The sequence below is a fragment of the Lissotriton vulgaris genome, chromosome 11 (genome assembly GCF_964263255.1).
Source record: "Lissotriton vulgaris chromosome 11, aLisVul1.2, whole genome shotgun sequence".
In the NCBI taxonomy this organism is placed as follows: domain Eukaryota; kingdom Metazoa; phylum Chordata; class Amphibia; order Caudata; family Salamandridae; genus Lissotriton; species Lissotriton vulgaris.
Window position 1 is genome coordinate 605,292,826 of NC_141699.1, and position 19,033 is coordinate 605,311,858.

Here is a 19,033-nt window from a genome sequence, read left to right on the forward strand (position 1 = left end):
CATGGTGCAGTTTCACAAAACAGTGAGCTCTTCTGGCGCACGGTCAGAACCCCATACCTCACAGACAGAGATACCCCAAAAATAGAAGTCGCTATCGACGAAAACACCTGGGTCTCCCACTTTGAGGAAATCTTTAAGAATACCCATCCAACAGAATCCCCTCTCCCCAAGGTAAATTACCCTATCCTGGTCCCTTTTGACATTTCAGACCTTATAGACGCTCTGCAGAGTAGTAAAACAGGCAAGGCACCAGGACCCGACGGGGTCCCGGTGGACCTTTTCAAAAGTAATCAAGATCTCTGGGCCCCCATCTTAACTAGAGTATGTACAGCAGCAGCAAGTGAGGGAATCTTAACATCTTGGACAAAATCAGTAATGGTCCCCATTTTTAAAAAGGGGGACCGACAAGATGTAAAATGCTACCGGCCCATATCACTGCTGGATTCTCTTGGGAAAGTAGTGGGGAGAGTGATTCTTGAGCGCCTTCAGCAGTGGACTGAGGACCGGGGCATAATTTCGGATATCCAATTCGGTTTCCGAGAAGGTTTTGGTACCCTAGAGCAGGTCCTTAACCTTACCCTAATAATGGGGAAATATACACAGGCCATCCCTACCAAGATATATATGGTCTTTGTTGACCTCTCCGCAGCTTTCGACTGCGTCTCGCACAGAAAGCTGTGGAGGGTCTTAGCTCAATTGGGAGTAGAGCCACCCCTTTTAGATTTTCTCAAAGAGCTTTACACTGGGGCCACAGCCAGAGTACGCTTCGGCGTCAATGGTGAGTTGACGTCCCCGTTTAGCGTAGGGCGTGGGGTCAGGCAGGGATGCGTCCTGGCCCCCTTCCTCTTCTCACTCTACACCAATGGCTTGGAGGAGGAGATGTTGAGGGGGGCCCAGGACCTCCCACGCATAAACCGCCGCCTGATCCCAGCCCTGCTCTACGCGGATGACGCCGTCATCTTAGCGCGAACACCCAAAGAACTTCAGAATGCAGTGAACAGATACACGTCCTTCATGGGCAATTTAGATCTAAAAGTGAACGTAAAAAAAACGTTCGTAATGACTGTTGGCAGACACCGAAAAAGAACCTATCCAATAGTCCTCAATAATCAAAAGCTTGAATCTACCCCACACTATCCCTACTTGGGGGTTATGATAGATGACCAACTCTGTTGGAAGCAAGCAGTGAGCACAAGGGCACTTTTATTTAGGAGATCAATTGCAGCACTAATAACCTTTTCCCAGAAACTAGGCAAGAGGCCTCCAGTAGAGCTCCTTAAGATTTACAACGCCAAATGCCAGGCAATAGCAACATATGGTGCAGGAGTCTGGGGGTATACTGATGTTAGCCCAATTCAGAGGGCGGAAAACACCTTCTTAAGATTCTTGCTAGCCACCCCCAAAGGCACCTCTATTTACGCAATGCACCTAGAATTAGCCATACCATATCTAGAGGATTTAATTAAAATTGAACCTCTGATGCTGTGGCGCCGCATTTGGAAATCAAACAAAAATGCTCTGACTCAAGCCATCATCACAGATTCTATGAATATGGACAATTCTGCAAAAATAAAGTGGCTCCTATATGTTAGGAACTTTCTTACTGATTTAGGCCTTGAGAAGTACTATTCAGACCCGACATCAATAACGGACATTCCAAAAAAAGTTCTTAAACGCCAAGCATTATGCCACTTGGAGTCGTTAAGACTCGCATCCAACTCGACAAAAACGGCAGTGATCCATTCAAACATGATCCAAGTAGCCTTTGTCATTCATCCGTATTTAGAACTCCAAATACCAACTTACGAGAGAATGCTCATCACAAGATTCAGGCTAAATATATTCTTTAGAATGGTCACCTTCCCGTCACAAAACTGTTGGGAGGCTATACTCCCGCCTTGCCCTTGTGACGGTATATCAATGCAGTCGAATTTGCATGTGATCTTGCTTTGTAAATACCACCAAGCCCACAGAAAGATCTGGCTTTTACCGATACTAAAATCCTGGGGCTTGCGACAATGCAGACCTGCCCTTTTAAGACTGCAAATGTTGGAAACACCAAACGTCTGTTATTTTATTAGCAGTTTCTTAAAGTGTATCATGAAACACAGAACGAATCTCTAAAAACCTTGCCAGTGTGAGAATAAGCGGTACTTTGCACATTCTTGATTAATATTTCTCTTTTTAACTATGAAACGAATTTTATCAGAAATATATGTAACATGTGTATTTTTACTGTGTTTGCTATTTTGTGTACTTTTATGGTTTTTCCACTGTGAACAAACCGAATAAAGATTTTATATATATATATATATAATGGTAATTTTATCGATGAAGTAATTGTTGAGGGAAAGACAGAACGAAAGGGATGGGGCAAAACTAGCGTTAGTGCGATCAGATGTGGCGAGTTGTTTGACAAGTGAGAAGATCTCTCGGGATTTGTTAGAGGAGTGGGCAACTTTTTCAGAAAAGTATACTGTTTTCGCCGAAATAATGGCTTTTTTGTAACTGTTAAGCAATGATTTATATTTAATGCGGAGAAGGGGACAGTAGTTGTGCCTCCAGTGGCGCTCCGATCGCCTGAGATTGAGTTTGAGCTCTTTGAGTTCACTCGTGAACCATCTGTGGGCCTCATGGGGCCGCACAGATTTGATGTTTTTAAGAGGGGCGACAAGGTCACAGGAGGAGGATAACCAGGCACGAACAGCGTCGGCTTGATCTTCCAGAGAGAGGTCCGTCATGTCGGGTACAGTGGAGGCCAGAGAGGAAGAGAGAAGAGAGAGATCTGTCTGATTCCAGCAGCGGGCTGACTGGTTTTTGGGGAGAGGGGCTTTTGTGGAAGAGGGAAAGGAAATATTAAAAGAAATTAAAAAGTGATCCGACCAGAGACAGGGAAGGGTAGAGAGAACGGAGAGGGGGCGACGCAGGGACCAAATTTGGTCCAGGGTGTGACCCTTAACGTGAGTGGGTGAAAAAATGTGAGGGATAAAGTTTAGAGACTGGAGAGTTGCAGAAAAATCTTTAGAAGCTAGACTTTCTCGAGGATCGTCAGGCCAATAATTGAAGTCTCCTAATAGAACAACTGCCGAGTTATTCACTGCCAAGGTGGCCAAAATATCTTGTAGTAGGGGAACAAATTGAGGCATGGACAGAGGGGGCCGGTAGACAAGGACAAAAGTGAGGGGATCGACAAGATTAGTGGACCGGGCGACCAGGAAATCCACGTTGGATATTGGAGAGTGATCAAGAAGCTGGAATTTCAGCGAAGATCGTATAATCATTGCCACTCCACCGCCGGTTTTACCGGCCGGGCGGTCCATTCGGAGGGCATAATGTGTGTCAGGAAGAATAGCTAAAAGGTCGGGGAGTGAGTCAGAAGAGAACCAAGGCTCCGTGAGAAAAAGATAATCGGGGCAGTCTGAAGAAAGGAGGTTGAAAAGTTCAGTTTGATGCTTAACTGCTGCCCGGGTGTTTAGCAGTAGAGCAGAAGCTACAGGAGGTGACGGTATGAGAGAAGAGGATACCTGATGAACCGTCAGAGGAAGAGTGGGGGGAGAGGAGGAGGGGGGTGAAGTTGAACAAGGAGGCGCAGAAAGGCTAAGTGAAGCAATACGGGAGACTAACAAAGGAGAGGCAGGAATGGGGGCCATAAGTGCGGATAGTTGAGCGGAGGTATAGGACACAAGAGGGGCAGGATCCGTGGCCCCTGGTCCCGGCCGGTCGCGGACGGGCGCAGACGGGCGCAGACGGGCTTGCCTTAGGCGCGCCTTCGGCGCGCAAACGGCGTGCCCGCTGCGCCCGTCCGCTGCGCGTACGGTGGAAGCACATGGTTCGTAATGCCGAAAAGGGGTGTGGCCAAATAAGTGGGCGTGGCCGTGGAGCGGTCGCTGAAGGCGGCGAACGGGGAGTCCTGTGTCCGCTGCAGCGTCAAGCTCGGCTGCGCGGGAAAGACTGTGGCAGGGGAGAGGTCCCTGGATGCAGGAGAGGGTAAGTTAAAAAAGCGCTAAGCGAGCGCTATGCTAGCTGGGGGTTAAAAGGAATCAGGGCTTAGCTGTCACTCCCGCGGAAGGCAGGGGAGGAATCCGTGTGGTTAAAGCTAGTAGTCAGCTCCTAATGAAGGTTTCAGGTGGGCGTGGCCAAATAAGTGGGCGTGGCCGGGGAGCAGCCGCTGAAGGCGGCGAACGGGGAGTCCTGTGTCCGCTGCAGCGTCAAGCTCGGCTGCGCGGGAAAGACTGTGGCAGGGGAGAGGTCCCTGGATGCAGGAGAGGGTAAGTTAAAAAAGCGCTAAGCGAGCGCTATGCTAGCTGGGGGTTAAAAGGAATCAGGGCTTAGCTGTCACTCCCGCGGAAGGCAGGGGAGGAATCCGTGTGGTTAAAGCTAGTAGCCAATGAGAAGTTAAAACAGTACTATCCAATAGGGCACGTCCTGACGTACCCGCGTGACCACTGCTGCCAATGGCACAACAGCTCCTAAATCTCAGCGTGCTCCCGGTCCCGGTACCTCCCCAGTCGGCTTGGATGCCGGCAGAGAAGTACCGACGGACAGGTAAGCACTCCGCCATGACCACTCTAACTCGAGTACAGGCGCTTGAATACCCGCTGGGGGCATGTCTTTATACGCCATAATTAGTGCTTCGTGTCCTCATTCCTTCGGACATGAGCCTGTCAAGGCATGTTTTCCTGTGCGCCTCTCGCACGCGTGGGCATTGTTTGACTGCATGAGATAGAGCGTTATTCAGCACGCCACTCTTTCCCACTTTACATTCAGCACAGTCGAGATTGTGACAACTATGTGCTGTGTCATTTCGCTACTTTTTGTTACCCTTTTGCACTAAGTGTTTATTTGTTTGGAATGAAGGGAGCATGTTGACATATCCTGGTTTGCTTGCCCCCTTTTTTCAGAGCGGTGCTTCATTCACTTCCTGAGCCGCAGCCAGGTGGGGTGAGGTCTCTACATCTTAAGACACTGGTAAGATGTAGTTATCCCTTTTGGAATATAATTTTATATCTAAAATGATGATAATAGTACACTCTCCTAGCAAATTTGGTTATATACTTTTTAGATACAGAATGTACATGTTTATTTTCACTGACGTTCATAGTTGCCTACATGCTGTGATAATTCACCTACATTTTCATTTGATATCTCTCCTCTTTTGTTTTTAGTGACATACACAGTCTATGAGACAGGACATGGAGTGGACACCTAGGGAACCAGGTGGTGATCTCTAAGCTTGTCTTACTGTGATTTCTCAATAATTATGGAATCACACTTTATTTTCTTCTTTTTCACATTATGCAGTAGCATTAGTCATATAGGTCCTGAAGAAAGCAAGGACTCAGTTGTCCACGAGATTTGCTGAAACATGTTGACCTCTCATCACACCTAGGCAGCTATCTTAATAAACTGCCATTGACTTTTTTAACATTGGAAGAGTGAGTAGCACCAGAATAAACCTCTTCAGTACTCCCTCACCCAATTTTAACACACAATTTTTTCCACACTTTTATTATTTTTTGCACTGCTGCATCAGTCACTCTGTTTCATTCATGAACTCTAGTTCAGAGTAACGAGACCATACTGAGACCTGTCTGAGTAGGTGAGGGCTTTTTTCATCTTGTCCCCATCTGCGGCAGGCAGGGGTTCCATCATTTGGTCAATAAGGAATCCCAAATGATGAAGGGTGGTTCCGTGTGGTGACTGATGGGTATCCTTTACCGACCATTATGGAGGTCTGGGAATCAACCTTGAGGTATAGGATAAATATAGTGTTTATGTTTGGTGTCCTTATCACTTTAGGCATATTTTTTGTAGACCCTTTGATATCTGTGTGCTGAGGCAGAGCCTTTGTGATGTGCAAGTGTGAAATGGCCTATCCTGCCAAAACGTAGTCCCCCTTTGCCTCACTGTCAGGAACTAATACACAAAGACCAACTGCCAGCTACACCTAATCATGTGACCCATGATATAGACTGCAGCCACCAAATGGTTAGGACAGGAAAATACCGACATTCTAAAAGTGGCATTTTTAGATTTGTGACTTAAAATCCAACTTTACCATTAAAGAGGGTTTTAAATTACAATTCTTTAGAGACCATACTCGACTTTCCCACCTACTTCCCAATTGGAAGTTAGCACTTATAAAGGTAACCCAATGTTATCCTATGAAAGTAGCAGGCCTTGCAGTAGGGAAAGACAAATGTAAGAGTTTTTCACTACCAGGATATGTAAGAGTTTAAAGTCCAGCTTTTTAAATACACTGCTCCTTGTACTCTGGGCTGTTTAGGGTATAATCTTGGGGTGGCATATGTATTTTAAAAAAAGTGAGATTTAGGCCTTGCAAAAGGTTTATTTTGCAAGGCTGAAATGGCACTTTCAAACTTCACACACAGCCTGCAATGGCAGGCCAGGGATATGTTTAAAAGGCTCCTTAAGTGGATGGCACAATCGGTGCTGCAGGCCCACTGGTAGCATTTAATTTAAATCCCCTAGGTATATGTAGTACCACTTTACAAAGGACTTACAAGTAAATTAAATGTGCCAATTGGGTGTAAACCAGTTTCACCATGTATAAAGGAGCGAGCACAAGCACTTTAGCACTGCTTAACAGTGTGAAAGTGCGCAGGGTTCCAGGGCCAGCAAATCAAAGTCAGCAAAAACAATGGGATTGAAGGCAAAAGGTTAAGGAAAAACCACACCATGAAAGTCAAGTCCAACATTTGCAATAGAAGTGATCTTATCCCTCTCGGTCCAAAATTGATCAGATCCAGAACGTAAAACATACCTCTAATACAATAAGCACGTATGTTGTATTGTATTTACCTTTCCTAAAAAACTAACTTGCTGTAAATTAATGCACTTCAGATCAGACGGCCATTCCCTAACCATAAAGAATTGCTCAGAAAGTATAGACATGATCTGCGACTTTATAAATAGTAATGCAGCACAAAAATGATACCTTATGAAATACAATATTATTGGGCTTTTCAGTTTTCAGAGCATCCATCATTGTCCCCAAGGCAAGAGGAGTGAGACAGTGAAGGGCCAGACACAAGCGTAACAAATAAGACATAGACACTCGATACTCATCACAAAAGGGGAGAGGGACTGGATGAAAATGCAGCTTTGTCCTGCACTTCTAAAGCAGTCATTAACAAACCAGAAGACTTGCCCCAGGAATCAGCGGGTGTATCATGCTCAGGAAGGTTTGATTCATTCAGGTTTAGAGTGCGGTTTATGTGTGACAACTGCCTTACTCAAACCTCCTCGCATTAAGTTCACCTCTGGCGAATTCATAACCATACTGATACTGGTCTGCTAGAACTTACTGCTCCTAACCCTAGGTCTTCCTACATCACACACCTTACTAACTTTAACTAACATAACCTCCTATCAACTAATTCTCATAAAAATCTCTCAAATAGCAACAACTACGGTCTACTAAATCTTATTACCTCCACTCGTGCCATCCACCAACAAGTTCATGCCATCCATCACACTGCCTGCCATGTACAACTAATATTAAAGTGCCAAAACATGGTAGTGGTATCCATTAGTAATGCCAAACTTGACTATCAAATTATAACAAATATTTGAAATTTAGATTTTCAGGTTTCAACAGTTACTTTATTAAGATGGTGATTCCAAACACATTGAGTAACTGATTTAACAATGTCTCTTGGATTAGTTTTACTTACGTTCATCTTCTTTTAATAAGCCAAAGCCATTTACCCCAGACCCTAATCAACTCTTGCTTTCAACAAGCACCAGGCCCTAATCATTTACTAGTCTGTGACAACCCATTCCTCTGACCAACCCCCAAAAACAGCCTAAGGGCAACTCCACTACCAACTAACTAAACACACACTGCGAATTACCACCTCTTTCAATCTAACACTACTGCAAACTCCTGTCTGACCATCTATTGCCTCAGTTCCACTTCTGTCACCTACTCACACTTATCTTACACTAGTCTACTCCTAGGCCTAACAGTTGCCTCACAATCTATCATTCTACTCGATACCACCACCCAATTACAACACTTCATAATCTTCCACCCCAATAACTCCCATCTACTGTGACTTCCCTATAGCCTCCCTGCCCTTCAAATTCTGCTTTTTCAAATCACACCACTCCTACTCATTTGTACCACACCCAGTAACGCATGTCTAATAAGTCCTGCCACCCATACTTGCTGAATTCCCAGACTAAACCTCGCCCACCCATATCAACTCCCTTTTTTATAGCTTCCTCTTTCTACTAAATCCTTAACTCAATTCTTCTTACGACAGATTTAGACCTCGTCTTGATGTTCACCTCAAACCTATCCAGACTTCCTCCTCCTGCAATCTCCCATCCCTGACAAACGTTTACCTTCTACCAGCACCTACATGTACAGTTCCTACTTTATATTACCTCCAATGCCCCACTGACTCATGGAGAGTGTCACTGCAACTTCAAAACGTTCATTCTTTGGAAGATAAGGTCTCAACCATGGCACAAGGTTTGCTTCACTAAGCATTCAACTCTATTTCTCCTCACTGTTTTTATAAACATGTAAATGAATAAAACAAGCCTTAACACCCAATTCTACCAGGCAGTTTAAGGAACTGCGTTACATATGTTTCAAAAAGCTGTTTTACCTGTAATCCACTAAAAGAAGGAACAAAATAAACACCATCACAATCGGGCACACTTTTTGCCATTTTTGCGGTTTCTTCAGCACTGTCAAACAAATCTGCAAAGCATCAAGAAAAAACAGACAACATGATTCACAATTCAACTTTATGTCTGACATCTCTAGTATTTTTTTTTAAAAATGTATAAAAGTATATATTCTCAAGGACATTATGCTAGCATCTTCAAGTTTTAACAAATTCTCATCTCAGCTAAACGTTTGGTGGCCATTTATATCCACCTACAATATAAACAGTCAAATAGAATACCACCCTAAACTGGTATGAAAGCTTATTATTCAGGATCATAGATAAGAATCCCAAGTCAAAATCTGAGCAACCTCTAGCAAGTGTTTCACAAACATTTCCACAAATATTCTATACTGAATGTTTCTGACAAAATAACATACAAATAACATAATATGTAAAGCTCTTCTACCTAGGACTATGAACTAATGACTTTGTCTATTAATTGAAAACTACTTTTACCCATCTAAATATTGCCACAAACATTTTGTTTTAAACAATAAAAAACAATACATACATTAAAATAAACACTGCAAGATAAAAAAAATTAAAATGGCTTTTCCAGGGCTAATAGGCAAAAACCTGCCTTCATTAAATCAGCTCATTCTCACAGAGCCACAGAGCACCTAATAGGTCAGGAATGATGCTATCACTGTGACATCAGACAGGAACCTTCAAGGTCCTGTTGCTATCTGTCAGCTCTCAAGTTGATAGCAAGGCCACACAAAAAGGCACCCGCAAATGCATGCAGGAAAGTGCTTCAAAAACCTGAGCAAAAACACATTACATCACTGGATGAGCCTATCCAAAAAAAGGTCATAATCATAATTCCGCCACCATAAAGCATCTCAGATGTAGATTTATGCTTTGCTTTCCACAGAACAGATCATCATCAAATAGTTTATTTCGGGTTTTTTATAAACCCATTAAACATGCATGCCATAAATAGAAACATCATAAAACGGTGTGACAATACAAAATAGAGAATTGGGAAGAAAAATAAATCTACTGAGCAAACTATCAAAAAATATTGTTTTAGTGATATGAAGTGCTTGTGCATCCACAATTCAATCTATATAGAACATATCTATCAAACATGATTCCTGTCAATATCTATGAGCAACCACTTAACTTACTAAACAAACAATGACCTACTGTATCTAAATAGTTCATGCAACCACGCCAAAGAAAGCACCTTGATAAAAAAAAACTGTTGTGCCACACTGCTGTGGATCCCTACGTCGTTCACCAGTATTGAGCGGTGTGTGTGTGGATTTGGACCACTTTTCTTAAGAGCAGAGGGATGAATGATGTTTGTGCCAGTATATGTGCTTACCATTCAAGAAGACTTTTGGAGAGGTTCCCTGCCTATATCTTCTAGAGTATGTAAAATGTGAAGGGATGACAGAGACTTAAATATGTGAGTGGGAGAAAATGAGTGTTGTTTAGAAGTAGATCGAGTTCAAAGAGCACCGTGAGGGAACTAGGAAAAGGCTGGAAGGAATTGGGACTGTCTTCTCAGGGACATCAGTGGACTGGCCAAAATGAGTAAACAGGTGGAAGGGGAGTCGGTCTTATTGTCTGCCTTGATTAACTGTAGACAGAAAGGTTCACAAGGCTCAACATTCTCCGAAGCCAAGGCGTAATTGTGGGTCTGGTGAGCGTCAGTGGCATCCAGTATTGAACGTCCTGAAGGAGGGAAGGCATTATTCTTGTTGGCATGGAGTAGAGATGTCACTTGAGCTTCTCTTTTAGAAATTATAGTCTTAGATGAGAGTCTCAACAGGATACTCTTTGAAAGGGCTGTAGAGGGTAAACAGGTTAGTTGTAAACACTCCGACAGCAAAGAGATGCTGTCACGCTTATTGGAGAATACCCAAATACTTGCAATCAAACAAAAAAAAAAGTTTTTTAAGTTCCACCACAAAGGCCTAAGACACCCTTGATTATGTTTCCATGGCATAATGTCTAAGTATTTATCTTTGAAGTAGTCGGACACCCACCCCTGGCTGCACTGTTGCCAACACCTGCAACAAGTCCATTATTTATTAATTGTCATTACTCTTCAGGAGATTTCAAAAGCAGTCAAAAGATTACTAATTATTTTTTTCTAACTATTAATAGCATTCTATTGTATCACTTATAGTGGGTCCCTGAAGTGTGGCTATGTTTTTTTAAATTTTCCAACAGCCACACAATGTGATTAGCACATAAATTGGCACAAGTTGGCTGCCACATTTCAATCAATGCAAATGAATACTGAAATACTTATTTGGTATATAAAAGACATTTTTGCCCAGTTTACTAATAGCTGAAGATTCCTCACCTTTTAAATATGCCCCAGTAACAGACTGGGTCCGGAAACTGTTCAGCAGTACCTCCGTGGGCTGGAAAGTGGCACCGTGAGGCTCTGCAGGGATGCTGTTCCACTCAGGAAATTATGTGCAGAGCCTGTATAGGTGCCACTCCCGCGTACTAGCGTAAGTTGCTTTTGAGACTGTCTGCGTCCTGAGACGCAGAGTCCTAATTGCAAATCGGTAGACAGTGTGCAGATTCCTAGACTTGGGTTCTCAATAATGGATGGAGTTCAATCGCAGTACATGGAGGATGAAAGGGTAGGTTAGGAAACTGGGGGTAGATAGAGTCTCTACCAGAAAGAGTGCAACAGTAGGTGAGTAACTTGTTCTTCTGATACAGACTTCTAGCTGCTAGTTCACTCACACCGTTCGAGGTGATGGTGATAAGCCACACAGTATTAATAATAAGGAGCTGCGAGAGAAAGCTGGAAAGTTGCTCGAACGGAGTTCACATCCGATAAGCTAGGACCATATTAAGGACCCATTGTGGCATTACAAAGGACGCCTTTAAACAAATTGCATCACAAGTGGTGACTAAACAGCAAGGGTTGATCTGCCAACTGTAAGAAGGCCGAAAGGGCCCAAAGATAATCCTTAACTGTGCCCAAAGCAAAACCTTGCCTGGCAAATGACAAAACAAATATGAGAATGCCAGCTAACTTTACATGGATTGGGTCAATCTGGCATGTACTGTACCAAACCTTGGATGTAATTTGGGAGTAGTCAGGGGTCACAGCAGTGGCGTCTAGCTTGCTCTTGCTCCTGCTACAATGTTTTGCCCCCTCGGAGGTCAGGGGTCAAAGTGCCAGCAGTAACAGAGAGCAAGCTAGAGGTCACAGCAGCGACCCCTAACTACTCCCAAATGACGTCCATGCACCAAACCACAAATTTGACCCAGCGATAGGCATATATACAATTCTTGTCGAGGGATAGCTGGCTGCCAAGAGGACATCCATAACCTCTGAAGGAACGAAGGTGTTCAGTCGTCACCGCTCAATCTCCAAGCATGACAGTGGAGATTGCGAAGGTCTGGATGAAGAACTTTGCCCTTCTGCTGCGACAGCCTGGGCAGCCTGATCGGACAACAGATGCTCAAGCCTAGGAGTTCTGTATGCCTTACTCTCTGTGCCCAGTCTGAAACCACTAGGATGACTTGGACCCGGTTGGTTCTGATCTTCTAGAGGACTCTGGGAGGGAGTGGTATCAACGGAAAGGCATAGAGGAGTTCTGAGTTTCACCTGATGTGGAACGCGTCTCCAAGCAGCAAATGCTTTGGAAATGTGCATAAGTGCTGACATTGTGAGTTCTCAGCAGTGGTGAATAGATCGAGCCAGAGTTCTACAAAATTCAGGGAAGAGACCTTGGACCACCTCTGGGTGTACTTACACTCGTGGTCTGCTACATGATCCTGCCAATTGGCTCACTACCAGGAAAAATCCTTGGCGGTCCGACCATTTCCAGAGGATCTGCAACCCTACCATGTTTGTTGTAGTACCACATGGCGGTGGTGTTGTCCGTGAGCAATAGTACCAGCATCGCTTTGATGGATGGAAGGAAAGAAGGCTTTCAATGAAAAATGGATGGCCTGTAGCTTCAGAAGGTTGATGTGATATTGGGACTTCACTCAAAACCAAAGACCTCTAATCTTCTTTTCCACATGGCCACCCCAACCAAGAGGTGATGCATCGTTTACCACCGTCAGGTCTGGGTAGGGAAGGTAGAGGAATTTGCTGCCGTCCCAACTGCAGTCCAGCAACCACTTCTGCACATCTTTTGCAATTGCCTCTGAAATCTAGACGTGTCCTCTGATGTTGGGCTCAGTGGGACTCATTGCAAAGCCTGCATATGTCACCTGGTGTGCTCCACTAAAAGGATGCAGGAGGCTATCAGACCCAGCAGTCTCAGAGTCAATCTCACTGAAATCCAGACCAGAGGCTGAAAGATTGGGATCACAGCCTGAATGTCCTTCACTTTCTTTTTCAGGAGAAAGGCATGAAACTGACCCATGTGCAAAATAGCTCCAATGAAAGGCAGCATATATAAAGTAGTCAGCTGTGACTTTGGCATGTTGATAGTGAACCCCAAGGAGGGTGAACCCCAAGGATGACCGTAGGTTCGCCATAGTCTGGCGGTGGTTACCGAGTGCATGGGGCGAGCGCGCCTTCAACAGCCAGTTGTCAAGGTAGGGGAAGACTGGCACTCCAGACACCCAAAGGTGTACTGCCATTCCCACCATCCCTTAAGTGAACACCTGAGGGGCACTGGTGAGATCAAAGGTGAGCACACGTAACTAAAAATGCTCTTTTCCTACCACGATCCACAGGTAGCGCTGATGGGCCTACAAGATAAGTATATGAAACTAGGTGTCTTGCAGGTCCAGTGCCGCTAGCCAGTCTCCAGGGTCAAGGGCAGACAAGACCTGGGTCACAGTGAGCATTTTGAATTTCTGCTTCAGGAAGAAGGCGTTCAGGAGAAAGGCATGAAACTGACCCATGTGCAAAATAGCTCCAATGAAAGGCAGCATATATAAAGTAGTCAGCTGTGACTTTGGCATGTTGATAGTGAACCCCAAGGAGGGTGAACCCCAAGGATGACCGTAGGTTCGCCATAGTCTGGCGGTGGTTACCGAGTGCATGGGGCGAGCGCGCCTTCAACAGCCAGTTGTCAAGGTAGGGGAAGACTGGCACTCCAGACACCCAAAGGTGTACTGCCATTCCCACCATCCCTTAAGTGAACACCTGAGGGGCACTGGTGAGATCAAAGGTGAGCACACGTAACTAAAAATGCTCTTTTCCTACCACGATCCACAGGTAGCGCTGATGGGCCTACAAGATAAGTATATGAAACTAGGTGTCTTGCAGGTCCAGTGCCGCTAGCCAGTCTCCAGGGTCAAGGGCAGACAAGACCTGGGTCACAGTGAGCATTTTGAATTTCTGCTTCAGGAAGAAGGCGTTGCAAGAGCATAGATCCAGAAACAAAATGGAAGACCTCTGTAGGGATAACGTCTAAGAGAGATACAAAAAGTGCTCCGGTTCAGCGCCTGGAAACTAGAAAAGAAAGGAACAGACATCAGCATGTGGGAGTGATGAATACAAATGCCTTGCACATCATTTCCAGAGTGGAAAGCATCAGTGTGACACATGGCGTCACCTGCTGGCATGCAGAGGTACTGCTGAAAAGTTTCCAGATTCAATGTTACACTTGGGGAATATTCAAAGGTGAGGAATCTGCGGTTTGAAGTCTCTATCAGAAAAGAGAAATAGTAACTAAATAATATATATATATATATATACAATTAGATCACTTACTTAGTTTCTGAGCCCATTTAATGGCTGTGCCGGTGTCTGACGAATTACCTTCAGCTAAACAGACAAGTTCTTGGCCAATCTTCCAGCCAATCAAAGGGTAGAGACCTTTACGAACACAAAAGAAGTTGTATAATACATCAAATGATATTTCCAAGATTACATTACACAAGACCAACAGGAAATGCATAGGCAACAAATGAGAGACGAAAGGTCACCTGGTCCACAGCACTGAGAAGCTGTTCTGGACTATGGTTTTTACGCTCATGTTCTGTACTTCATCCTTTGATGCTATGCTCACCATTGAGGATTCCCTGTCATCCCCCTTTGAATGTCCCATCACTTACACATGTCTCTAGACCAACGGAATGTCTCCCTGTTTCGGTTAGTCTTCTCCCCTGATCTGGCTGTACCACTCATGCAACACAACACCCTGTGACACTTCCCTTCTCAGACCACTCCTTGGCTTCCTTTTGCTTGTCCTATTTGTCATGGCATTTTTTGAGGAGTCTCTTTTCTCTCCTGAATTTCTCAAACTAATGTCTACATTTTCTCTCCAAATAGTTTATGCAACACAGTTAATGCTCTGGTCAGGCACTGTAGCTCATGTCACAAAGATGTGTGCCAATTTCAGTTCCCTCTATTGTAGTTCTTTGTACGCCCACATAACTTCTGTTACCACAAAAAAACACATGACTACTTATGGGAAACCAGGTCCACCACATTTCAGACTTCTGTGTAACTAGAGTCCTGGGCACACTGTTCAGTTTCTATTTATTTTATTGGATGTATTTATAGAGTGTGATGTACTAGTTACTTACCTTCAGTAACGATGTATCTGGTAGAGACGTTGTCTAGCCGCAGATTCCTTAACTTAGAATACCCCCAGACGTGAGACTGGATCTGAAATTTTTTTGCAGCAGCACCCCACCCCGACGTCATCCTCGTACGTGACATCAGCGAGGTCATATAAGTCCTCCCGGCATGCTGACGTCAGTTTTCTTCAGAGAAACTTTTCTGTGGCACAACTCAGAGCCATCAACTAAAAGCTGTGAAAGTATGGGAACAGTGTGCCAGGAATGAACATTCTGTGAATAAAGAACGAGGATGGTGGGAGACCCCATCTTAAAGACAGAATAGGCACTGCCTCCACATATAAGTAGAGGCTGTGAGAAAGAGCCCTGCAGGTTAAGTGGGACCCCTCCCCGAGTACAACAAGGTAAGGACATACAACAGACAGAAATAGACTGATAGTGCCATGCAGAACTGAGCCGTCCAGAAAGAACGGAACACAGAAAAAACAACAGTGCACTATAGGAAAGAAAGAGAAGACCTGCCTGTTCCCTGTAAAAACAGACAGGGAACAGAGCACAACCGACCCTCAAAGAGGATGACCACGAAGAGACCAGGACCCCGAGGCATTAGAGCAGACTGAAGGGAAGTGAACACGAGAGGAAAACGAACTTTCCGTGAATCAAAGGTACCATATAACACAAAAAAAGTCTCTCAGCAGAGGTTAACTGTATATGAAAGCACCCAGGGGAGTGCAACGCCTTGAACCCCCTGAAGATAAACCTCAATGGCAACTGAAGTTGCCAGTGGAGAACACCACCAGAAAGGTCCTCGCAGAATGGAAAGGTTGGATGGGCGTTAAGGAATCTGCGGCTAGACAACGTCTCTACCAGATACATCGTTACCGAAGGTAAGTAACTCGTACATCTGATAGAGACATCTAGCTGCAGATTCCTCAACTTAGAATAGATACCATAGCCATCCCCCAAATGGGGGGCGGGTCTGCGACAGGACAACAGAAAGCACCAGGCATGCGATCCGTCAATAAGGTGACAGAGAAAGGGGAAAAACTGGGGTAGACCAGTCCGACAGCAACCCGAGCGGCTTAAAGAGCAGAAATCACAGGATAAGATATCCGACAACATGGAAGAATGGCGCCATACCATACCAGTACAAAATGACACGTAGAACGGTATGATCACCAGAAGAGAAAGACCCAGAGATAGAGATCCTCTCCGCTAAATGGTGCACAAAAGTGCATTAACCCAAGCTTGGAATGAACTTGAAGAGATGCAACCAGCCCCTAACAGACCAGTTATAAAAGGGGCCTGAAAGTGTGGGTGGCAAGAGCCAAAAGGCAACCAGAACCTGACAATGCATAGGAGATAGCCAGTAGGACAAGAAGCACGCCAAGCGCACACCCAACATTAGGAGTAAGAGGGCCAAAAGCATCAACCCCTAACCCGCTGAAGCAGGTAGAATATGCTGCCGGCAAATGGCAATAGAGACCTTAAGTGGCTTACACAGGAACAGAAGAGCGCCCGACCGGGCATCAAAAGCCAGAAGGAGGAACAACGTCCATATAGACTTGTCAACAGTAATTAAAGACCACTGCCATCAGAAGAACTGTCCCACAGGCATAGTTCTAACAAGAGTAGGCCACACACAAAGGGAGAGGCCAAAAACGCCAAGTGAACTAATGGCAGAAGGATCCTTAAATCCAAGACCAACACTTCAAAAGACACAGATAGTGTCGAACACCAAAGAAGGGGCATATGACAATGGTAAAATCACCCCAGGAAGTGGAATAAAGGAGGACCCTATGGGAAGTTGTAATTACCTAAAAAGGGCTCCCCAACACATGGAGATATTGGTCCAATCTCCACAACCATGACAAGAAGTGGCAAGGTAGGAAGAGGAAACCAAGGCAAATGGCATGCAGACATAATGTATACGCCGGACCATACCCAGCACATTTTAGAGCGGGTAGGAGCCGCATACGAAGAGGAGACCATGAAACCTCTAAAAAGATGGATAACCATGGGAAAGGCAGATGACCTCCAGGAAAAACATTCAATCAGTGCCTGGAGCCCACAATATCACGAGGCCCAGGTGAGTGAAACAAGGCTATATAATAGCGTACAAGTACCCCACATGGAGTATGTATACCCCGGACAATGGGAGATGCCTCTTAGGGCAAAAGTCAGGTCAAAAAGAATGCAGGAACGAACTGAACCCATGAACAGAGCTCCGGCCCGTAATGACGTTACCGAGCTGTACTACCGGCTGAAAGCCACAAGCAAGGACACAGCAACCTGTGAAACACAGCCCCAAAGGCCAACAGGGAACTGAATTTAAAATGCATCCAAGAGATGCTAATAAAAGGGTGAACACAGTTGACCACATAAAAGGAGACCGTAAAGCTCACTGTTCATGTGAAACACAGAGCACATGTAAGGCTCACTGCCTATGTTAAACACAGAACACATCTAACAGATGCGAAAATGAAAAAGCATCAAAGAAGACAGGCCTAAAGGCACCTAAGTGGGAGGACGAAAGCCCGCCAGCAGCCGGTGAACGGCAGACTCGGCGTGAGCATCAAAGAGCAAAACCCCATCGAAGTGTAAATCAACCAGACGTTCCCGGATATTTTCAGGGAAGACACTGTCTCTCAACCAAGCGTGAAGCCTTAAGGCAACAGAACTCGCCATGGCTTGGCCCAAAGAATCCGCAGTATCTAAGGCTGAATGGATTGTAAATTCAGCCATTCCGAATAAAATGAAGAGGATCAGCGCGAGCACCTTCGGAGGTGGCAGTAAGCAAAGATTCTACAAAGTCCCACCAGGTAGCAGTTGCCAGAGCCAAAACACAAACGGTATTTAAAGACCGAAGGGCTGCACTAGTGGATGCAAAGACGTTCCTACCCCAGGATTCAAGCCGCCTGGACTCCAGAGAGGAAGGAAGCGTTAGAGGGGGCAGAGAAGGAAAGGCAGTCTGCAGCACAATTCCTTGCACATCAGGGTGCACAAAAAGACAGACCGGATCATGTGGAGCTGGGCGGTGACGGTGCAGAACTGAACGTGCGACCAGATCCCCTGAAGCATGTCTGACCCAAGTACCCAAGAGGGCATCCAAAAAGCGATGCCTCAAAAGGTAAAAGCGACTCCACATTGCCAGACCCATGATGGAGGACCTCCAGAAAGGGATCCACCGACAAGGGGGTAGAGGGGGTTTGCATATTCAAAATGTGGGTGGCCCAAGAGCCCACACTAAAAAAAGCCACACCAACCTCTGTAGCCCTCCGCGGAGGGGGAAACAGCTCATCAGTGGGGGAGGGTTGTAGGCTGATCCTCCCAAGACACTGAGGGTGCGCCCAATGACCCCACGGAAGGGAGCCCCATGGAAGAATGAGGATCCTGGGAGGCGAACAGCATGCCAGATCTGGGAACTCCTGAGGAGGCTCCACAAATTCCAAGGGAGGCACTGGTAGCACTAGCTATGGCGAGGCCGGATAGGAGAGCAGCGCCAAACACTCTCCAGAGTCCTGTATAGAATAATCTAGAACCCGGCGTCAAAACATGTTCGGCGGCAATGGTGCTTTGTCACAGGGAGCCCCGCGGGGCTATGCAGCACGGCAGAGGCACTGTGAGACAAAGAGGGGGACCCAGGAGGGCAGTGCCCGAACGACCCCACGTGGAGCGTAGAGGTGGACCCAGCTGGGCCGCGCCCTGATACCACATCTCCGACGGTCCTGGGAGGGAAGGGCACAATAGGCGCCGGGGGCGAACCTGACGGCAAGTCCGTCGGAGACCCCACAAGAGGCGAAGGTTCCGAGGGCGCCCCAGGAATGGGAGAGGACCCAAGGGAGGCCTGCAAA

The 19,033-nt window shown here is 45.6% G+C and overlaps 1 protein-coding gene across 3 annotated transcripts in view; it reads right to left on the reverse strand.

Moving 5' to 3' along the window:
- GK5 (glycerol kinase 5) overlaps positions 1 to 19,033 on the reverse strand; it is a 239,707-nt gene that overhangs the window by 30,241 nt on the left and 190,433 nt on the right. For 2 of the 3 annotated variants that reach the window (XM_086943711.1, XM_086943709.1), the window contains 2 exons: positions 14,368 to 14,472; positions 8,643 to 8,737 (listed from right to left, as the gene is read on the reverse strand). In XM_086943711.1, coding sequence (XP_086799837.1) covers positions 8,643 to 8,737; positions 14,368 to 14,472 — 200 coding nt within the window. The remainder of the gene's footprint in view (positions 1 to 8,642; positions 8,738 to 14,367; positions 14,473 to 19,033) is intronic. The other variant, XM_086943710.1, reaches the window with a different exon arrangement.